This window comes from Mycteria americana, chromosome 1 (genome assembly GCF_035582795.1).
Source record: "Mycteria americana isolate JAX WOST 10 ecotype Jacksonville Zoo and Gardens chromosome 1, USCA_MyAme_1.0, whole genome shotgun sequence".
In the NCBI taxonomy this organism is placed as follows: Eukaryota; Metazoa; Chordata; class Aves; order Ciconiiformes; family Ciconiidae; genus Mycteria; species Mycteria americana.
In genome coordinates, this window is record NC_134365.1 from 161,671,922 (window position 1) to 161,693,017 (window position 21,096).

The 21,096-nt window shown below is 37.4% G+C and overlaps 1 protein-coding gene across 1 annotated transcript in view; it reads right to left on the reverse strand.

Moving 5' to 3' along the window:
* ITGBL1 (integrin subunit beta like 1) overlaps nucleotides 1-21,096 on the reverse strand; it is a 148,263-nt gene that overhangs the window by 53,324 nt on the left and 73,843 nt on the right. The window contains exon 7 of the mRNA XM_075526281.1: nucleotides 18,094-18,240. Within this exon, the coding sequence (XP_075382396.1) occupies nucleotides 18,094-18,240 (147 nt within the window). The remainder of the gene's footprint in view (nucleotides 1-18,093; nucleotides 18,241-21,096) is intronic.

Genomic DNA, 21,096 nt, shown 5'->3' on the forward strand with positions numbered 1-21,096 from the left:
CTTTTAAGTATTAAAACATGCTGAAACTAATAAAACAGAACTATTACTCATTTGGGTACAACCCCCAAAAAATGTAAGTAGAGGTAAAAATTTGAATGAAAAGATCCAGAATTTATAACATTTACATGCCAGCTCAAGTTAATTATCATTTCAATAATGCTAAAACAGATTAGTAGTCTGTGCTTTTTGATAAAGGCATGGATTAAGGATAACTAAATCAAATTTACTAATCACAACAAAGATTAAAGTTCACCTACAGTTTAACATATAAGCAACAAACAGAATTCCAGTATGCCATTACATACATAAAAACATAAGTCTGCATATGTTTGTGATATTTCTGGTTTCTGTTAATTCCTTTTACTTTCAGAGTCCACTTAAAGCTTATATGAAACTGCTCTTCAAATATGCTCCAGTGCGTGTTCTGCATAAAAATCTGAACCTCTGTGCAGTGAGGGATAAATATCTTACTCCTCAAGCTACATAAAATTAATGCAATTCCTTGTGTGGCAAGGTAGTATTTGGGACAAATTCATGTGGCAGAATTTTCCCCAAGTAAGCAGCGTTGTGAATGACATTTCCAATGAAGACTGGGTAAATGGAATAACCTCTGGGTAGCAGAGCATTACTGATGACCTGAATATCCTTCCACAGGCATTTTGTCCATAATCATAAACATAATTAAAACACCTTTGTTCCTCCCTGGCTCTCAACTTGGTCCTCTAACTACAGTATCGTGATAAGAATCACCACTGTGACTAATTCCTTTGTATCCAGTGACACTGCAATCAGGTCACTGCATACAGGACTTCTGATGGTCCTGGGGGTAATAGAAGATTTTTTTCCAGTAGGCAAAAAGATGCAGTAAGGTAAAATTCTATTTTGTTTCTTCAGTGCTATGGGGTGTAAGCCTATGTAGGTCAGTTGACCTACTGGGACAGAGGGTCTTCCAACTTAGTTCTTCACTTTGACACTACTGTACACTATTAAGGATTGAAAATCACTACCATTCAAAAGCTAGATTTGGAAACAAAGCCATTGCTGATAGGAATCCATTACTTAGTAGATATATATTCATCATCACCAATAGTTGTATCTGGAAAGTGTTCCACATTTGGCTGTATCTCCTCCAACCAGAGAAGGCTCATTTGCCCAGAATCTGAGAGGCTGCTGCTCACACTCACCTCAAGCTCACGTCTGCGTAGATGGTGGCTGTACAGGCACAAAGGGACGGACTCAGTTCGCATGCGATAGCAAATTGAACCAAGTGTACAGTATTTCAGTATCCCAGCTGGGGACATTAGACCTTTAGTGCACACACCTTCAGGGGTGTCCATCTCCTACCTACTGGTTGGTGCCTGTAAATTAAGCATTCAGCACATGCAAAAGCCACACGGATCAATATCTGGATTATGCAGTGGAGTATGTAATACATTTTGAAATGCAATGGATCTTGAAATATCTTCTACACTCCAGTTGCTCATTTATCATTGCAAAGGTCACGTATTCCAATATGACTAATGCACTAAAAATTTTCTGGTTAGCTTCCATCAAAGTATCTTACTTTGTGAGTAGCCCTCTCATTTCAGTATCCATTGAAACAGATCAAAAAAGTTCTTTTGCCAATATACATCTCCCTGTTAAGTTTAGGGGGCTTTGGATTAAGCATTCAAAAGAGAAAAAAAAAGAAAAAAGAAAAACGTTAGTGAGCTATAAGTTACACCTGGACTCAGGTTGCTGGGTTATTCCTCCAGCTCTGCCACAGGTCATTACAGATCTGCTACAGAAAAAATGATTGTGTCTACAGTCTGTAGGTGTTGCAGACCGTAAGCAATAGGGCAGAAAAAATATCTCTTAAAGAAGTTTCCTTGAGTGAAAGCAGCGATATTAAACTCTAAGCTCTCCATTAAATATTCTGTTTTATCTTCCAAAAGAGGAAAAGCAAAATCCTTTCCTTTTCCTCACCACAAATAAAAGTAAAAATTACTGAATCAGTTGAATTGCATCATTACATGAGTCTGAAATGACTTTCATTCTGAAAAAAGTAAGATTGCTTTGTTGAATTGAAACAAGGAGTTTTGACAAAACATTTCCAAATAGCAGGTATGTATGATTTCCATGAATACTGTGAAAAGCAAATGTCTATCAACCTCCCCCCCGCAAAAAAACTGACAAAAAAGTTTCAAACAGTTAATTATTTAGTTAATATAAAGAATGCCATCTACTGGCAGTAACAATAAGTAGCACTGTTTGTAAGTTAGGTGTGGCAAGGTTGCCACTTTCACGCACTGCAAATGAGTCCAAAGGTCATTTAAGAGGAGAAATCTCTAAATTTGAAACAAGGTGTTATGTTCCAGGTTTTTCTTCAATGTCTATTCTTAATCATTGTCTTATGCTTGGAAACAAGTCCCTAGTAGGAAATAACAGGCTGGGATCATGACCCACTTAGAAAGAAGGAATTTTGCATGTGTGTGTGTGTTCCACAGCCTTATAAACATACACAGTATTGGCATAGTTACAAAATGGACACCTTTCACAATGAGAAGAAGGGCATGTATAGCAAGCAAACAATAGTATAAATTAACTCCAAAAACAGTTCCAAAGTTGGCCTGCATAAAGGAGGCAGAAGACGCAGTTAAAAGATTCATGAGTAAACTGGTAGAGACCCCACTAGATGCATAGAAGTTCATGTTCAGTTCTCTGTCACATGACTTTCCAAAAACATTCATTGTTAAAGTGTTATAATTTTGAAACAGGTATTTAGGCAATGACTGATACATAACAAGTAAGTAAAGTAGATAGTAATTATTTATTATAGTACAAATACGAGAAAGAAAGGGTGTACATTATTGTACTTTATAGAAAATTAGGAACAGCACGTCTTGAGACACTTGGGCTTTAAAACCATGACTATGACCCATGAGGAAAAAAACCAAACACTCCCTTACCCCCCCAAAAAAACCCCAGCAAACCAACGAAAAAACCCAAAGCTTAAAATAAAACTATTAATGTTTAGTATCTCATTTCTCTGCTCTTCTCTGCCTCCATGTCTCAGAGGGAGCAGATTCAGCAAATATTAATATTTTTATGACAGCATTTTCTTGGATCTGGTATTTATCTGTCTTTCTGAAAACCTCTATAATTGTAACACAGTTGTTTTGTTTGGTTTTACCCACCACTAAGCTTTCAATTTTAGAACTGGAGAGCTGAAATTCCAGAAAATTTCACAGAAATTATTATTTTATCAGAAGTACTTAGTTTTTTGGGTCATGTCTCGCTTTATTGGCTTTCTGAAGTGTGATTTAGATGACAAACTAAAGACAACACAGACAAATATCAGACTTCAAGTGTGCCATAAAATAATTTTCCTAATAGAACTGACAAAGCTGACTGCTGAAAGTATTTTGAGCACTGGACAAATGAAGATGGCAAGGAAAGGGCAGAACATTTGAACTCATGGGCCTATTACTTAGAAAAATTGCAGCAGTTCCTGTAAAAGAAATGCATTAATGGTATTCAGGAAACAAAACTGACATAATGTATTACAGCAATTTCTAGTTCCTCTTTGTGAAACACTATCTCAGAAAGAGATCCGCAACTTCTGGGATAAAGATTTTGACTTGGAAGAAGACTTTGTTGGGAATTTCTCAGTATGAAGACTGGCTTTCAGCCTGACTTTTCTTGACTTTGAACTGCCATTGAACTTTGCACCAGTTTTCTCCAAATATAAATTGCAGAAAACAACTTTACTTTAGAGTTATTTCCCAAGGTTTCATATCAACATTTAGGCTTATATGTAACAAAGATTTCAGAAAGTATTTAGGCTCTTAGTTGCTAACTATACTTCCCACTTCCCACTGATACTGCAAAAACTCCCAGTGAGAGATCAGAAGCCTAGATACTTCCCCCCCGTGTCACTTCTCCCAGGTTCCTTGCTTCCAGCTAAAATATTTAGTCCAGTCTGTACTCAGTTCTCATAGCACACAAAGCTCTCTAGGAGCACTTAAAAGTAGGGAAACAATTCCACATCTCTCTCTCTCATGGAGCTTATGCTATCGTTTCCGTTTCCTACGCAAAGCAAGGATGCAACTGTTTATACAACCACAGGGAATAAAATACTTTAAAAGCACTAGCCACATAAAAAGTGTTGCTGAATTTTATCAATAGGTGTTGGATAGACCTTTAAAACTCTAAAGAACTAATGTGCTAAAACCCGTCTTTTTAAAGAAATTCTTACCTGACAGAAACTTATAACATTTCCTTTTTAGTTTCCTCAGAAAAAAAATAAAGAAATGTTACATGTTTTTGCAAGATACTCTGTTTCTTTCCTCATAAACCGTATCACTGATCACTGTGCACCTTCACACCACATAAGCAACCTCAAAAAGTAGTACAGTAAAAGTTCAGTTTAAATATCAAGACCATGTTGATTTAAATTCAGCATGTGCTAAATGCATTAACTTCTTAAAGTTACTTTGCTAAAAAAAGATGGACTTTTGTTCCTGATAGGAAAGCCTCCATACTTTGAAAATTAGATTCACGGACTTAATAAATTAGCTTTATAGTGTTCTGACTCTTACAAATTCCTGCATCTCTAATGTATCAGTCAGTGCTTCATCCAAAGTTGGCAAACAGCACTTCAGAATTTAACTAAAGCAGAACATAAGTATTGATATAAACATGCAAGATTATTTTTGCCTATCAGAAAAATAAAGTTTGCTTAGCTTTTCAATAGCTTTCTCCCTTACAGAATTTGAAGAAGTTTTTAATCTTTGTACCTATATGCTTCAAATACACTCTACTGATATGCAGTTACCGTGGGAGTGGAATAATTCATTCTGCACCATAAGCATGACATAGCAAAGTACTTGAAGAGAAATAACAAACTCCTCAAACAAGAAACTATAGGGCAGATAAGCAAGTAAGCATTGATTAGAACCTGGTCAGGTCTAAATCCAGTTATGACAAAGGGTGGGGTGTCATTTTTGTACCATAGAAAGTTGGACTTTTAAAATTATGCCATGAAGTCCAGGCTTCCTTTCCAAAAAGCAAATTCTGGAAAACAACGTGCCTGGTATTCACCAACTATATGAACATTTTCAATTCTTAACCGTTTTCAGCTTTAAAAATTGCTTCCATTTGAATTTTCAGGGCTTTTAAGGTATTTTTAAGTAAAAAAAATTCATAAAAGAAGCACAAAAGAATGAAGAAATCAAACTACTCAGTCAACCTGGAAATCTACTAATTTTCAGTCACACTATACAAAATCAATTTTGGGACAGCACTGATCCATTTATTTTACACAACCCGCTGTCTTGGAGAAGGCACAGAGCAGGCAATGGGTCCTTGGCAAGGTGTGCTGGAAACTCTTTTCTTTCTTTCATCTTTTCCTGTGGGCTACACAGATACCACACCAACCACAGTGCAGAAAGAAGGTCAATCTTCATTACTATAACAACAGGACAGTATTCGATAGATAGCTCTTTACTAGTCAATTAAATGGGATTGGGACTGTTCCCTGGCGCTGAGGCCAATTGGCGTGGAAGAACTGGCATCTGTACTACCAAACTGTCTTTCATGAAGGTGGCCTCATCCAGACTGCCTACTGGGACTAGCCACTAGCCCACGCTAATTCCTGAACTATAAGCAGGAATTGTTTGGAAAGAATACTAGCTGACACAGGGCAAAAGTGGGCCAGTGACTGTTCTAACAATCTGACATTACAGGCAAGCAAGCTGCAGTGCCTGGGGATGATCCATAGCACTATTTAATTTACTAGTCTAGATATCACTGCTAAGGCAGCTCAAAACACGCCATAAACTACAGCAACATATTCAGAAAAAGGACTCATATCTGCATATCGGCAGCATAGGTTCTTTGCTCCAGCCCACACAGACATCTATTCATTTTATTTGTACTGTAGTAAAGCATTACAGTTGGGGTAAATAATTTTTGTAAACTGGTGGGATTCATAGAACCCAAATGCGGGCATCTAAACGTTACCCTGATAGTCATTCTCTTTAAGGACAGTAGGGAAAAGTATGAACGATGACAATTCATCTTACAGTAACACAGAAATACAGAAGAAATGGGCAAATTGCCTCCGATTTAGAGGTACTATCATTCCACTGAAAACAAAGGCTGAAGGATCTCACATTTTTGATGTCTAGATAAATTCAAGAGATGAACCTCACCCAGAATATTCTACTGTGTTTACAATAGCTAGCGTATATTTAACATGATGACATGACTTTGTTTTTCCCCCCTGTAGGCAGCTGTACAAGTAAACAAAAATGCTGTTGTGCATACACCAGTCAGTTCTGCATTTCCAAATGCAAGCTGACTCATGCAGTAATGTTTCAATATACATACATTTATTATGGGGATGAGTAAAAATTTTGGACAATACAGGCCTTCATCTCACTTTTTGCTGCAATGTACAACTTCATGACTTTATATCAGGTATTTGTTCTACTCAACAAGCTGTAAAATCTAATCAGCTCTCACACATAAACATGTACACGCACCTCAATTGCTTCTTTTTTCCCCAACAGAGATTCTTTTGGAATGTCTCCTGTTACTGTGATCAAACTGCAAATACTTGATATACCAAAGTTATGAGAGAGAAGGTACTTACAGGTACTTTCATTTTAAAGAGCTGCTGTGCTTCCACAAATGTAAAATGAACCTGCATCTATCTGTCGTGTCTTATGCATTGCATAAACATTCCTTCATACAATTACCGTTGCACATTTCAATGAATAATTTTTTCGGTACTGTGAATTATTCCCATATCTCTGCAAGTACTCAAGACATTGATAAATCCTGACTTCAGGTCAGACATCATTTTTGAAGTGAACCAAAATAGGATGACAACTCAGAGCAGCAAAAATCTAATCTACTTTTTAAATTATTATTAATTTTAATTGGTTATATCTTCTCCTACTGGAATGAATAGCTTATGTTCTACCTCCTTACAAATTATTTTGGTATATCAAAACAGCAAGTATATTTAATGTTTGTTAGGCATCCTTCAGCAGAACCTAAAGAAATTTTACTGCAAACCTCTGACTATCAGGATTTACTGCTTAAGTGTATGCGGTTTCTCCATCTAGCATTGACAACAATGTATTCCTTTTCTAGACTTTACAAGCACATACCATCCATCAAAGGTGTTGATGTGTTGCAGGTCTATATGCAGCTCACTATCCAATCAAATGAAAGAGACAGACTAGACAAAAGATTCAGAGGAAGTCTAGCACAAATGAGTGTCAGCCCATTCTTTGATTAGGTAATGGCAATTATGATAATTACAGCAATCCACTACAGGGAAATGTTCCAAAATTGCCAGCCTGCTGCAAAGCATAGCACTTGCAAGTATCCACTTATGCAAAGCTTTGCCTGAACTTTTTGAATACTAACCATGTTCTTTCAGTTGTAAACACCATAAGTTGTCCTGATAACTTAAGACGGTGATCTATTACATCTTATTAATATATACTGAATTCTTCTAAGTTATATGCATCATCTACAGATATACATCTCACTGGAATGCAAAGAGAACAGGCACTATTGAAAGTTTAACCCAAACTCACACACAACACTATGGCAAAACCATTATTTCTCATGTAATCTCTTTCTGGATAACAATTTAAATGCTGAGATTTTTAAATTATATAGATATAAGGTAAATAGATTATGAATTTTGTTTTTCAGTTTGCCTTCTACATTATGTTCCCTGCCCTGCTAAACAAGAAGCCAAGCTCGAAGAATTTGAAAAAACAGGGGTGCCTGAAAAAAAGGCCAACTATGTCAAAAGACAAACTAACAATCCCTGAATTTAGAAAACAGCAAGAGAGACTCCCACCAATTGAAAATGGGAGGATACAGGCTAAGAACAATTAAGCAAGACTGGGATACAGAAAGGACTATGTACAGAAGATAACAAGCTATCAGAGAGAAGGCAGTCCTGGCCTTCACGTTCTTTCACAGATGTCTTTCACAGATGAAAGAGGTCATCTTTGTCTGCTGGAGGAAGAATTACAATCAAGGGAACAAGAACAAGGAAGACCACATCACATACAAAAGGAAATTTGCAATGTGTCCAGAGATGGTAGCATTTCAGACGCACTGACTGAGGGAATAAGAGAGATCTTCCATGTCGTTAATGCTCACAGCCATCAGAAAAACACATTCCTCCCTGAGCTGTGAAATGAGTAAGCCCAATTTTTTACAGATTTGTGCCTTTTGTACCCTACCCATTCTTATCCATCAGATTGACCCTACCTAAACCCATGCCTCCAAATACACTCCAATAGGCATATGGCTCATTAGAAACAAAACCACGCAAGCTGGCTGGCTAGCGGGCTTGTGCAGATTGGCCCACTGAGTACAAAAATGTATTGCTGCATTTTATCTCCCTTTTCACCGGTGGAGGCACAACGTAGAATCTTGTCTCTTAACAGCTGCCAATAAAGCATTTGCACTCTGATTTCTTTTTTCTGGAGATCTCAGAGAGAAAAGCTAAAGCTGGGCTGAATGATTGAAAAAAGCGAGGAAACACACTCCTTTACCTTTCTAACCAGTAAGCAGAAAGAATGCAAAGGAGAACTATAACACATATGCCAGGTTTCAAAATTCTGAAACAAAATGGCTGGCACTAATCTGTGCATGGATCACTTATTTTGCTGTTATTTCCTGATAGGTGAAGCTACATGCTATGATTTAATAGCCATTAATATGATGAAGAGGACTGACATATGACTCAGCCAACTGGTTGCTTTTCAAATTTTGCAGCTGTAGGTGATCTATGGTCACACTAGGTGTTCCAGCTACTCTATGGAATTGTTTCTACTCTCTGAAATATATAAGCTTTAAAAACAGCAAAGACACATGCTTAGAAATAACACAATCCACAGAATGGACAGTTACCCAGTTGTATCCCAACCTCTTCAAAATTGCACAAGAAGTCAAAGCTGATTGGCTACAAGATATCTTGTACACAGGTTGTATCATAGACTCATGGAATCATGTATGCTGGAAGGGCCTCCAGAGGTCAACTACCCCAAAGTCCTGCCCAGAGCAGTCCTATTATAGCAGGTTGCTCAGGGCTGTGACCCACAGAGTTTTGAAAATCTCCAAGGATGGAGATACCTAATTTTTGTCCACCAGTACCCCCAAGTCCTCCTCCACAGGGTTGCTCTCAATCCATTCATCCGCTGTGTCTGTATTGATATTGGGGATTTCCGCAACCCAGGTGCAGGACCTTGCACTTGGCCTTGTTGACCTGTATGAGGTTCACATGGGCCTGCTCCTCAAGCATGTCAAGGTCCCTCTGGGTGGCATCTCTTCCCTCAAGTGTATCAGCTGCACCACTCAGCTTAGTGTCATCTGCAAACTTGCTGAGGGTACGTTCAATCCCACTGTATACATGATTGCTGAAGATATTAAATCCCAATACAGACCATTGAGGGACACCACTCGTTACTGGTTTCAACTTGGACATTGATCCACTGACTATAACTCCTTGGACATGGCCATCTAGCCGATTCCTCTTTCATCTAACAGTCCATCCATCGAATCCATCTCTCTCCAATTTAGTGGCAAGAATGTTGGGGGGGACCGTATCAAAGGCCTTACAGAAGTCCAGGTAGATGGCATCCGTAGCTCTTCCCTTGTCCACTGATGCACTCACTCCATCATAGAAGGCCACCAGGTTGGTCAGGCAGGACTTGCCCTTGGTGAAGCCGTGTTGGCTGTCTCTCTAACCTCCCAGTCTTCCATATGCTTTGACATATCTTCCAAGAGGATCTGTTCCATGATCGTACCAGGCACAGAGGTGAGGCTGACTGGTCAGAAGCTCCCAGGGTCCTCCTTTTTACCCTTGTTAAAAATGACTGCGATGTTTCCCTTCTTCCAGTCACTGGGGACTTCACCTGACTGCCATGACTTTTCAAATATGAGTGAGAGTGGCTTGGCAACTACATCTGCCAGTTTCCTCAGGACCCTGGCAGATGGTATCTGCCAGGGTCCTGGCAGATACCATCTGCCAGGTATGGTATCTCATCAGGTCCCATGAGATATCTCATCAGGTCCCATGGACTTATGTATATTCAGGTTCCTCAGGTGATCTCAAACCTGATCTTCTCCTACAATGGGAGGGATTTCATTCCCTCAGTCCCTGCCTTGAGGTTCAGGGGCTTGAGAGATGTGGGAAGAATCTGCTAGATTACTTGCACTGAGCTCTCCTGATCTTCCAGCAGATATCAAGGTGACTGAAATTGCCTGTGATTAGCAAGGCCTCCAATCCTGAGGCTTCCTTCAGTTGTCTAAAGAAGGCTTCATTTACACCCGTTCTTGATCAGGTGGTCTGTAGCAGACATCTACCACCCTCATAATAAATAATTGTATATTCATATATCACATATACATAAATATATAATATAGAAATAATTGTGCCTGCCTCTTGCCTATCCATTTAAACATCAGAATGTTTTGTCCTACACTGCCTTTCTTACTCATGAGAATAAAATAAAAGATACTTGAATCAAAAAATGCTATCCTGAAAAAGAGCATGTCAAGTTATTCTCATTGCAAAGTGGCATCCATGGTTGTTACTCTGCCAGCCATAGATGCCATGGTTTAAAAATTCCTTTGTTATACTGGGCTTTTATCCCACAGCCCTAGTTCCTAAGTATCATCCTAAAACAGATATGTTACTTTTCCTCGGTTCTTTACCTCTTCTCAAACTTCTCACTGTGAAAACAAGCAGGAAACTTCAGAACATTAACAAATTCTATTACAGAAATTTTTGTGAACTACTTCACTCTTGCAATACCACTTACATCTCAGAAACAGACAACTTCCAACACACCCTGCTTCTGCCAGAAGAGATTAAAAAAGCACTTATGCAGAAACAAAGTACTTCCTGAACCATTTATTTATTACTGAGTTATAAGCACTGCAAGTATGGGTTCACTGCAGAAATGAAATGTTCTCTTGATTTACAGTCCTTCTTTGGTTCCTCTGTCCCCACTCGCTGTCTCCCCAAAAAGAGAGCAGTAAAAGGCAAAACCAATAGCCTGGAGAGCTGTAGGTGGGTCACTGATAAATAAGTAACTTTCTCTACAGAGAAATACTGAAGTACACTTTCTGATAAAAAAAGATAAATACATTTTAAAAAATCGGAAATGGAAAAAGGTGAAATATTCTCAGCAGTTCCAGACTGGCTTTCCTAACAAAAGGCAGCTTCCAGAGGATCCTGCTTCAATTAACAGAGAGAGATAGGCTCATGCAGAGCCTGAATCGGAGAAGCAGTTTAAAATCAGTGATCTAAACTATTGATAGACAAATCTAGGAGGAGTGTGATGCAACTATTTATCTGTATTTTTTCTCTTAGACTTCAACAGACTACAAGTAGAGTTCAGAGTGCCAGTCCAGCATATAAGGGTACACCAAATTGTATAACAAATACTGTTATGCCAGCTCATTTGGCATTAAAGTACTCGTATAGTTAAGAGTGCCTCTCTGCTTGAAGCACACAGATGTATACCGGAGCTCAGTCTCAAAGTTGATGAGGTGAAAGCTGGAGACGTGACGCATGACTTGCATTTATGTTCTGTTCTTGTTACACCAGCTAATAACACTACTTGCTGCCAGGCTGTCTACTATAGTGCTTTAATTAAGACCTCCTTCAGAATGCAAGGGTCATGCAAAATGAATGAAAACAGCAGGCCAAATTCAGAGATGATGTACATTAGAGTAATTTACACTTCAATTAAACAGGGCAATTTGCATAATAAGAGGCTGCAATAAAGAGCTGGTAGCAGGGATAGTAACCTAGATTTTACCTCAGGATTGTTTACACTTTTCTGCTCTAACCCCATCCTGTCATATATGAAGTACAGTGAATTATTCAAATGTCAACTTCTACTATCATCTTCTTTTACTAAGTCAACAAGCAATAGGCTTTTAGAAACGATGTTTTTTTAGAGGTACCTAATAGAAAGAGGAAAATTTTTTGTTGATTGGTTTTGGCAATATCATACTAGAGGGGGACCCCAAAGTCCTTAATTAATGATTGCACTTAGAACAAAAGAACCAGAACTGTGAGGACATAAAACTATAGTAAATAAGGCTCCAGTGGTAATAGCACAGAACTAGTTGTCATGATCTGGCCCATGCCACCAGCAGCCCTTCTCCCCTTTTAAGGCATCATACCCATCTGTAGAGACTTACCTCTTGGAGACATGATCAGATTGGCACTACTGTATTACAGTTTGCATAGATTTAAAAATCTTGAAGATATAACCGAATGATGTCATCCAAAGGTTTATATGAAGCTATAGTAGTTGATGATCTAACCCCAGAAATTATTTACAAGCTGAATATTTTATGTCATATTTATGATCAGTCATGTAAGAGTTCACAAAGGTCAGAAGAGAATTGCATAGTTACACCTGCTTTTAGGCACCTATTTAGCACATATCTTTTTACCTAGTTTCCATCCACCCTTGTTGGTACACAGATGACTTATTCCATGTGTGTTTCTCTTTCCTTCTGTATATCATGGTGTGTGGTATCAACAGGAATTTACAGCATTTCCTGTATCAGCCAAGGCTTTGATGAGCTATGTTTCAGAGCAGCATAAAGTGTGTATTATACAATAGTACAGCCAAGATATCCCAAAAAGGATTAGGACTTTACAGCAGCCACTGGCCAATGGCACTGCTCTTTGGGGTTGTCATTGACCTTTATCCCTAAGCTTTGTTTCCAGACTCCAGGAGAAGGTATCCTGCAGACTAGCAATATGCATTACAGAATCCAACACTGAACACAAGGGATTGATTCACTGTCTCAGTTCACCACAAGGAATCTTTAATAATGCATTGAGCACTGTTGCTCTTCCACTAAGTCAGTCAACATCTGATAATTTTAAATAGAGAAGAAACAGCAAAGTTACTGTAAAGTAACTATGTCAGTAAACTTTCAAAATGCCATACAACTTTTGAACTCACAAATTTACTATTTCGAAAATGGGACTTAGGAGACTTTGCAAAAACGACAAAAAACTTTTTCAGTACAGGATAAAAAAACCTTCATATTTCAGATAGCCAATGCTAGAGCACAAGTGTAAGGGGGAATTTCACAGATAAAGAAACAGTTTCATTCTCTCCATATGACAAATAAATAAAAGCAATTATAGAAAAGAGATTAAAATGGTAAAAGACACTACCAAGAAGAAGATTTGTCACTTATCTGTCTTTGGATCACTGCCATGGGATGGCTGCCTTCACTAAGGGTAAGCGATGAGAACAAGATTATTTAAAAAAAAGCTCTCATCTATTATTCTCAAAACCTCATCTTTTTATTTTCAGTTCTCTTCCTCAAGGCTTTTTTATTACAACTAGTTTGAAATCTGCTTTTTGCCCTAAGGGGAAACTCAAGTGAATGATGTGCATTTTAAAGAGAAAAGTGTTTTGTCTTGTCCCTTAATCCTAACAACAATATGCTATCTCTTTGTTTCTTACCATAAGGATTTTTTGGTGTGTCTTGTCCTTTCTCTCTGACACTGGTCTTATTGCACAGTGTGTTCTTAAAAGGGACAGACTTTCACTGTGAAAGTATTACATCTATAGTGAAGGGTCATGCAGCAAGTAAAAAAACCACTCTCAGGAATAAGAGTGGGGACGGAATTATTCACTTTATGTGAATGAAGCTGGCTAGAAGCTCTCCTCGTCCTCAACATGCTTTTGTAGGGAAAGTAATTTTTGGAAAGTACCTAGCTATAGTGTATTCGAATTCCCAAAATTTTCATCTGATCCTTCTCTCCCTTTACAAATGACAGGAACTACTGAAGGTAAAGACAGCCTGATGGATGTAACTGAGAGGATTTATTTTTCCTCTGCCTTTATAACATCATTTTAGAATGTAGACATTCTCCCTTACTGCTCAGCATGCCAATATAAAGCCTTCTCTCTCTTTCACCTACTGAAGCAGCTGAGAAATACAAGGCCATGGTGAAATATATGTTTGGCAGCATCTCTGCTCTCCCCACATGCTGACCAACACCCATGAAACAGCTTGTTATTCCTGTGAGTGACTGGGGAAAATCAGGAAGGGAATTACAGTCTGGAATAAAAGTTCACTGCTTCATCTGCTCTCAGGAGACTGAAATGCAGATTGAGAAATTGTAATCTATAGCATTTTATGGATAGTGATTATCTAATTAGGTTGTGCTCTTCATAACTTCCTTTCAATTCTCTAAAATTTTTAATACAACTTTTACGTACCCCTGATATATTAAACACTTTACTTAAAAAAAGCTTTCTTTCACTGTTAATTCTTTTCCTATATCTTTTTTTCTCTTGCTGAGGTTACATGACTTACAGTTAAGGGAACCTGGGATTCTCAAAATCTAGGTGGCACCTGACAGTTCTCTTCGTTTACATTGCTGATACTTTCTCTGTTTCTATCTATATAGGAACATAATTTGCCTTAAAGGTAACCAATAAAAATGTGGGTACATTTATATAAAAACCTGGTACTTTATATGAAAATTTAATATTACAAACATATTGGGTCATTGAATCATTAAAAAAAGAGTAAGATTAGGCTAACCTTCTCTTTTCTTTTCCATTCATCATTACATGTAAAAACAAAGTATAAGGTATAAAATAAGCACCTTACCAAAATTAAGTTCAAAGATGGAAGCTTTTGGCCTTCAGACTGATTGAAAATTTTTGAAGAGTATCATTTTGCCATAATTTTTGTGCTAATGTTATAAAATTTTGTGAAGTAAAACAAAGGATTTTTTCTTAATGTAAACCCTCACCATCCCAAATCTCTGACACAAAAATATACAAATCCCAAACCTTTTTTTTTAATGAGGAATGTAGAGGATTTGAAGGCTTGGTTTGTTTGTTTCTTTGTTTTTTTCTTTTTGTTCACCTTCTGTAATTATTATTAGAGATTTTAAAGACTGAAGCTGAATCATAGGGAGTTTTATAGCCTTCCATATCAGCAAGTTTTGCAAAAATGCCCAAAAAACGAAAAATGGCCAGCCAAAGCTTTGAAGGACTATTTCTTCAATGCTTCCTCAGGCAGCATGGATGTTTTTTTACTAATGTTTAAGTGAATGATTATCACATTTTGAAATCATACTTAACATTTCAACAAGAAAATACCATCTAGGAAATATAATTTTTGTTAATCTTGGGAACAGAGTATCACAACTAAAGTTTCAGACTCCTCCACCTGAAAATCTGAGCTTATGTCAGCATTTAGATAGAGACTATAGAAAGAGACTATGAATTGTAACAGTTCTCTTTTTCTCCCTACACATTTTGGCTATCTACATGGCATTAAAAATCCTAAAAATGCTTTGTCCTTCAATGTCTTTATCCAAGACCATAAAAGTGATTGCAAAAGAGTACGTTAGCTGTCACAACTAGTTTAGCTGACTAACCTAGAAACAAAAGGTACAGATGAATAGAAAATATTCTTCAAGGAAACACAATACATGGTAAAGTCAAAAAGTCATGCACCTGCATCTCTGGGCTCCCCGTTCTGCATCCTATTCCATACATGAACAGCCTTACTAAAAGATCCCATTAAATAAGGATATTAAGCACTCAACTTCTCCAGCAGTGCAGTGCATTAATGACCTGTACAAGGACTTACTGTCCTAGTACTATAGCCAGGAGAAAAATATTACAAGGAGGTTACCTAAACAATAATGTTCAAATGGAAAAGGTAAGACTTCCATTTCCTTTGGAACTTTCCCTTCCTTGTCACACAATCCTCCGTATGGACTTCAGAACAATCGGGGGTGGTGTTACAAGTCCATGGCCTTTCCCACCCCAGAAGACTTGAAAGAGCTTGTATTTGATTGGAAATCTTTATTTTGTTTCATTTGCTTGTGTAAGACTTCTGCCCATGACAAGCTATAATGACAAGTATTAGGATTTTCCAATGGGACCAAAGAATTTAACTGTGCAAGTCCAATGACAATTTTTCATAGGAACTAAACACCTACATCACTTCAGCAGTACAGGAACTTCCTCAAATTTTTTATTACATCAGAAATATGATGGAAGAAAGGGAAATCCAGGGAGTTCAGGGTAAAAAAAAATACACTACCCAGTAAATTACAGATGATAGACTAAAATCTCTTTTCTCTTTTTCTCTCCCAATTTCCTAAACAAAATTGTTCATAGAACTAAAAGAAGATACCACATCCCATTTGACAATGAAAATTTTCATGGGAATTTTTTTTCAAGCGTGGAATGTAGAATCTCTTGTTCCTTCATTACAGCAGCTGTCTATCATACTATGTCCTAGATTCACATCTGTGCCATTTGCACTCCTCATAAACCTTGGTGATCTCTTCTTGTTTGGAAGTCAAAGGAAGTTCAGTGAAAGCCGCTGTCAAGCTTTTTGTTCCTATAGATACTGCTTGTACTTTATTTGAAAATTTTGACCAATAGATCATTCAGTCAAATGAATTCACCTGAAAGGGACTTCTTTCACTGGTAGTATCTCAACTGGAGAACACTGCCAGCATTAATACTCAGGTGTTTTTTTCAGAAAGCCAAGAGGATAGAATTATTGCCATTAATACTGAAATCCTTAAACTCACTCTTCTTACTTTACTTAATAAAACTTTTCAAAATTTAAAACATAAATAGGACAATATGTTCCATAACTTAAGACTGTATTTTTATTCAAATTAAACTTGGGTTTATGACTGTCATTCTTTTCTCAGTCATTCGACTCTCATAGTGCACAATGCAATTAAATCATAGATCTGACTCCAAATGCTCAACATACACAGCTCCTAGTGAAGCAGATGAGAGAAGAGACATTCAGTATCCAATGAGAACAGGAAAAGAATGAGCCAGTATTAAAAAAAAAAAAAAAAAAAAGTCAACACTCCTTTCTTTTAGTTATGATTCTTGCTATCATGAACAATAAAGTGCAGTCAATTTTCTACAGATGCCCATGTTTCACCTACCTTGTAGCCAAAAATTCCTTTGAGAATTTTTAGCAAGAAAAGAGAGATGTAATTCACAGAAAACTGTAGCTTAATTAAGAAAAAAGCAAGTAACAAACTGTTAATACATAATTCTTTTAAGAAACAGCTAATGCTGTGTTTACTAAGTTATGAGATGCCACACATTTACAGGGGAAGAAAAATGCAATTATCACAGTGCTAACTTGGGTGGACAGCCTACAATTTTTGACTATGTATGTTAGATAGTATTAGTGGAAGAAGAAACTGCAAATGAAGTTACATTTAGGGTCAAATGCAATAATTCAAGAGTACCTTTAGACCTTTCCCAGCAAATACTTAAGTGGGCAGAATTCATAACAACTTCAATTACCAGTTCTAGCAAAAGTCTGTTTCATATTTATTTTTCTCTCTTTTCTCTGCAGAAAACCAGAGTTCACACAGTGACAGATGAAAATTAGCAAATTCCTTCTGAGAAAAGTTTCCTTTTGCTTGCAATGTGTATTTCAATTGTATGTATGACTTAGTATATTTCTTTAGTCAAAGCCTTCGAAAAGGCTACAGTGTCACAAATACATACTTTCAAATGAAAACCCAGTGGCTAACTAGCAAACTGCACTGAAGAACAACTGCATTTTAGAAGTCAGCCCTGAACTCAGTAGGCCAGGTCCTTAAGCAGCGTCAATCCGAACAGCACTTATCACAACGGTGCCACAACATTTTACACAGGCTGAAAATCTCATCCTGGTTTTGTCCAAGAATGCATATAATAGGTTCGTATTTTTAATGTATCTTTATTAAAGACTTAACTGCAGCAATCTTCAAAGCATCCTTGAAAGCCTCCAAAACAAATGTTGAGATATGTAAAATAAACCACAAAACAGTAGATGACAGGAAAAATAGGTGACCTTTGTATTCTTCTCCTCCCTTCTCATAACTCACAAGTTATGCAGGTGTGATTCGTGCACAGTAAGCCAAGAAAGTTCACATTTTTCAGTACTAGTAATGCTGGACATCTATAAAAATTCTTTTAATGGAAGTACATTTTAAGGGCATAAAAATTCTTCCAGAAATGTGCTTACCTCTTCCAGAGCAAGGTAAATTAGAATTTCCTTGGCATTTCTTAGCACTTTCCTCAGCTGACAATGGACAAGAACGTGGATGTTCACACTTCTTCCCAGTCCATCCTTCTTTACAGTCACATCTTCCACAATTACACTGTCCATGACCTTTACAATGAATATCATTAAAGATTAGACTCCATACTGATGATAGGTATAAAAACTTCATGATTAGATGAACTTTATCAAAGTTGTGGTTTCATTAAATAATCAGACTGGCAAAAAATACAATCAATTCACTATATCTACTTTTTTCTGAAAATAGCACTGGTCTATCATTCCATTTGAGCCATATTTCCTTTTAATTTTTTTTCTTAAGGGATGTTTTGCCACTTGGCACACACTCCTCATGCGAAATGGTGGAATAGAGGTTACAAATACACATTTCACCACTGTCTGGAAAAGTGGGGCCATCATAAGGTAATATTTCATTTACCTTTATGTTCTTCTTTTTCTACCACAGTTGCAGCATATTGTCTAGGTAATATATCACTACCATCTTTTATCTACTTGCAATCAACATAATCCGCTAGAGACAAGCAATGTCACACCAATTCCAAGTCTCAAACCAGTGCCTTCTACTAAATAGTGATATGCAAATAATAAAATACTGTACATAATCAATTCTCATTTCAATAGGGCAGTTGGATGTGGTTTTGGTATCTCATTAGCTAACTTGATTCTTTCTGACCATGTCTGAACATAGCAACATAAACACAACTTTCACTGTGCAAGTTGAGGTGAGGAAAAGCAACTGAACTCCATAGAAGCTTTTCTGGAAAATTTCTTTTAAAAAATGTGACAGCCAAGTAGTTAGGGGGGAATCCCTCCTGTGAGCTTAACCTGGAAAGCCATCCAAACAATCTATTTCCTCTATAAGAATGCTAACATACCCAGACCAAGAAAAACCAAGCTAATTGCCCAGCTCCCTTAATCCCATCATGAGCGTAATGCTTTTTGCATAAAGCAGTGGGATTCTGGCAATGCAAAATGTTCCTTGCACTGGATGAGGAAATTTTGAGCATCAGCAAAAACATTCTTTGCCATAAAATCAAATATTTATTTTCATGAGCTCTGACAGCAGGTTAGATCTTCTCTCACAATTTTCGCATAGTCACCATTCACTGGACAGAGGACCACAAAGCACTACTCTGATGTCCACTTGTCTATCCAGGTTCTTCTTGAAAACCATAGCAATACAGATTTTATCTATCTTTCTAACTGTACTTGTATTTTAAGACTGGCTTATATTATATTTCTAAAACACATGCATTTATCAGTTCACAAGGAGAAAATGGGAGGAAGCAACCATTCTATGAGTTATCAAAGTAGTTCCCAGAATACCAGTCTTCTTAATTTCACAAGAATAACTTTTCTTTACATTAGTTATTTTTTTTTTCCTTGAAAAGTGTTAAAGGCTTCCTCTTGTTTAGAAGGTAGATTGAAGTCAGATGTTAGGAAGAAATTCTTTACTGTGAGGGTGGTGAGACACTGGAACAGCTTGCCCAGAGAAGTTGTGGATGCCCCGTCATTGGAAGTGTTCAAGGTCAGGTTGGATGGGCTTTGAGCAACCTGGTCTAGTGGAAGGTAGACCTGCCCATGGCAGGGGGGTTGGAACTAGATGATCTTTAAGGTCCCTTCCAACCCAAACCATTCTATGATTCTATGGTTCTGTCCCTTGCTTTCATGTGTACCTGCTGACAGGTTGCGAATTGGACATGTGTTCCCAGATCCAGATGGATACTTATGAGACGAAGATGTTCTTTCATGTAATACTTTCTTTGCTAGAGCCACAGCAAAGGAGCTAATGAGATGTGTGAATGTAGGAATTTTCTTAGGGAAGCCTTTTTTCTTTCTATGTCAAGTCATGAAAGCTATTCTCTCTTTAAAGGAAGAGAATCACTTTAATGTTGTGAACACCTCTGAAAGAAAATCATTCAGTAACATACTGAACAGCACTTCAGATGTTAAAAAAAGGCATCCAGTTGCCAATATGAGATACTGCAAATTGACAGTCACCCCAAGCCATATGAAGCTTCTGGAGGGGGCTGCTGTTGTGTGATGTTAAATCCTCACAGCAGGGCTGTCAATTCCTGTCATTCGTAGTTTATGAAATAAACATAACATTTCATTCAGTTACAGTAAAACTCTTTACATGTAAACATGATTTCCTATCATTTCAATCTGCTACTGAGGACAATGTGATTTCCTGTCTCTACCTATTAGGTAGGCAAAACAAGACAGGAAAAGTGTTGTATCAGCTCCGTTTGATGTAGATTTTGAGAGAGCTGGATTATTTTCTCTAATCTGACTAATCCCTCTTGGATTCATCCTAAATCAATTTACAAATCATTGTGAGAAAAATGACGATAATTTGCAGACACACCTAACGCGTGCACACTTTGTGCACTAAGTAAATTTATTTCACATAAACAAATAAAAAAGCTATCCAATTACAATTCTGCTAGTAGATCTTTTATTTAATTCCAGATTCTGTCTGTCTGCCACAACAAACCAAAATTAATACTTATGCATCTTGTCCATTTCTGAAACAGGACTAAACAGCAGGGCTATAAGACATTGTTTACACAGCTTCATGTGAAAATGGAGAATTTTGCACAATCTGTTTGAGGGATGCATACTTGGATGGCCAGCTAAGGTTAAATTACACTTTTCTAAAACATAAGAATAAGAAGTAGTACTAAAATTTTTGCTCTTTAGATAGAAAAGCTAAGCTACACTTCAACATGAGTTTTAGTTACATCAAGCAAGCCATGTGAGTACCTCCTTTTGTACCTCTTGTAAGGTTTGCTCATTTACAGTTATGTCTGTGTAATAAAGAACACTGTAGCAGTCCTTAATGCAATGTCAAATGGCAATACCTTCCCCCCAACTCCTTTGTAACTGTCCATACTTTCTTACTCTCTGCTTTCCTCCAACCACTACCACCCTGAGCTGCAGCAG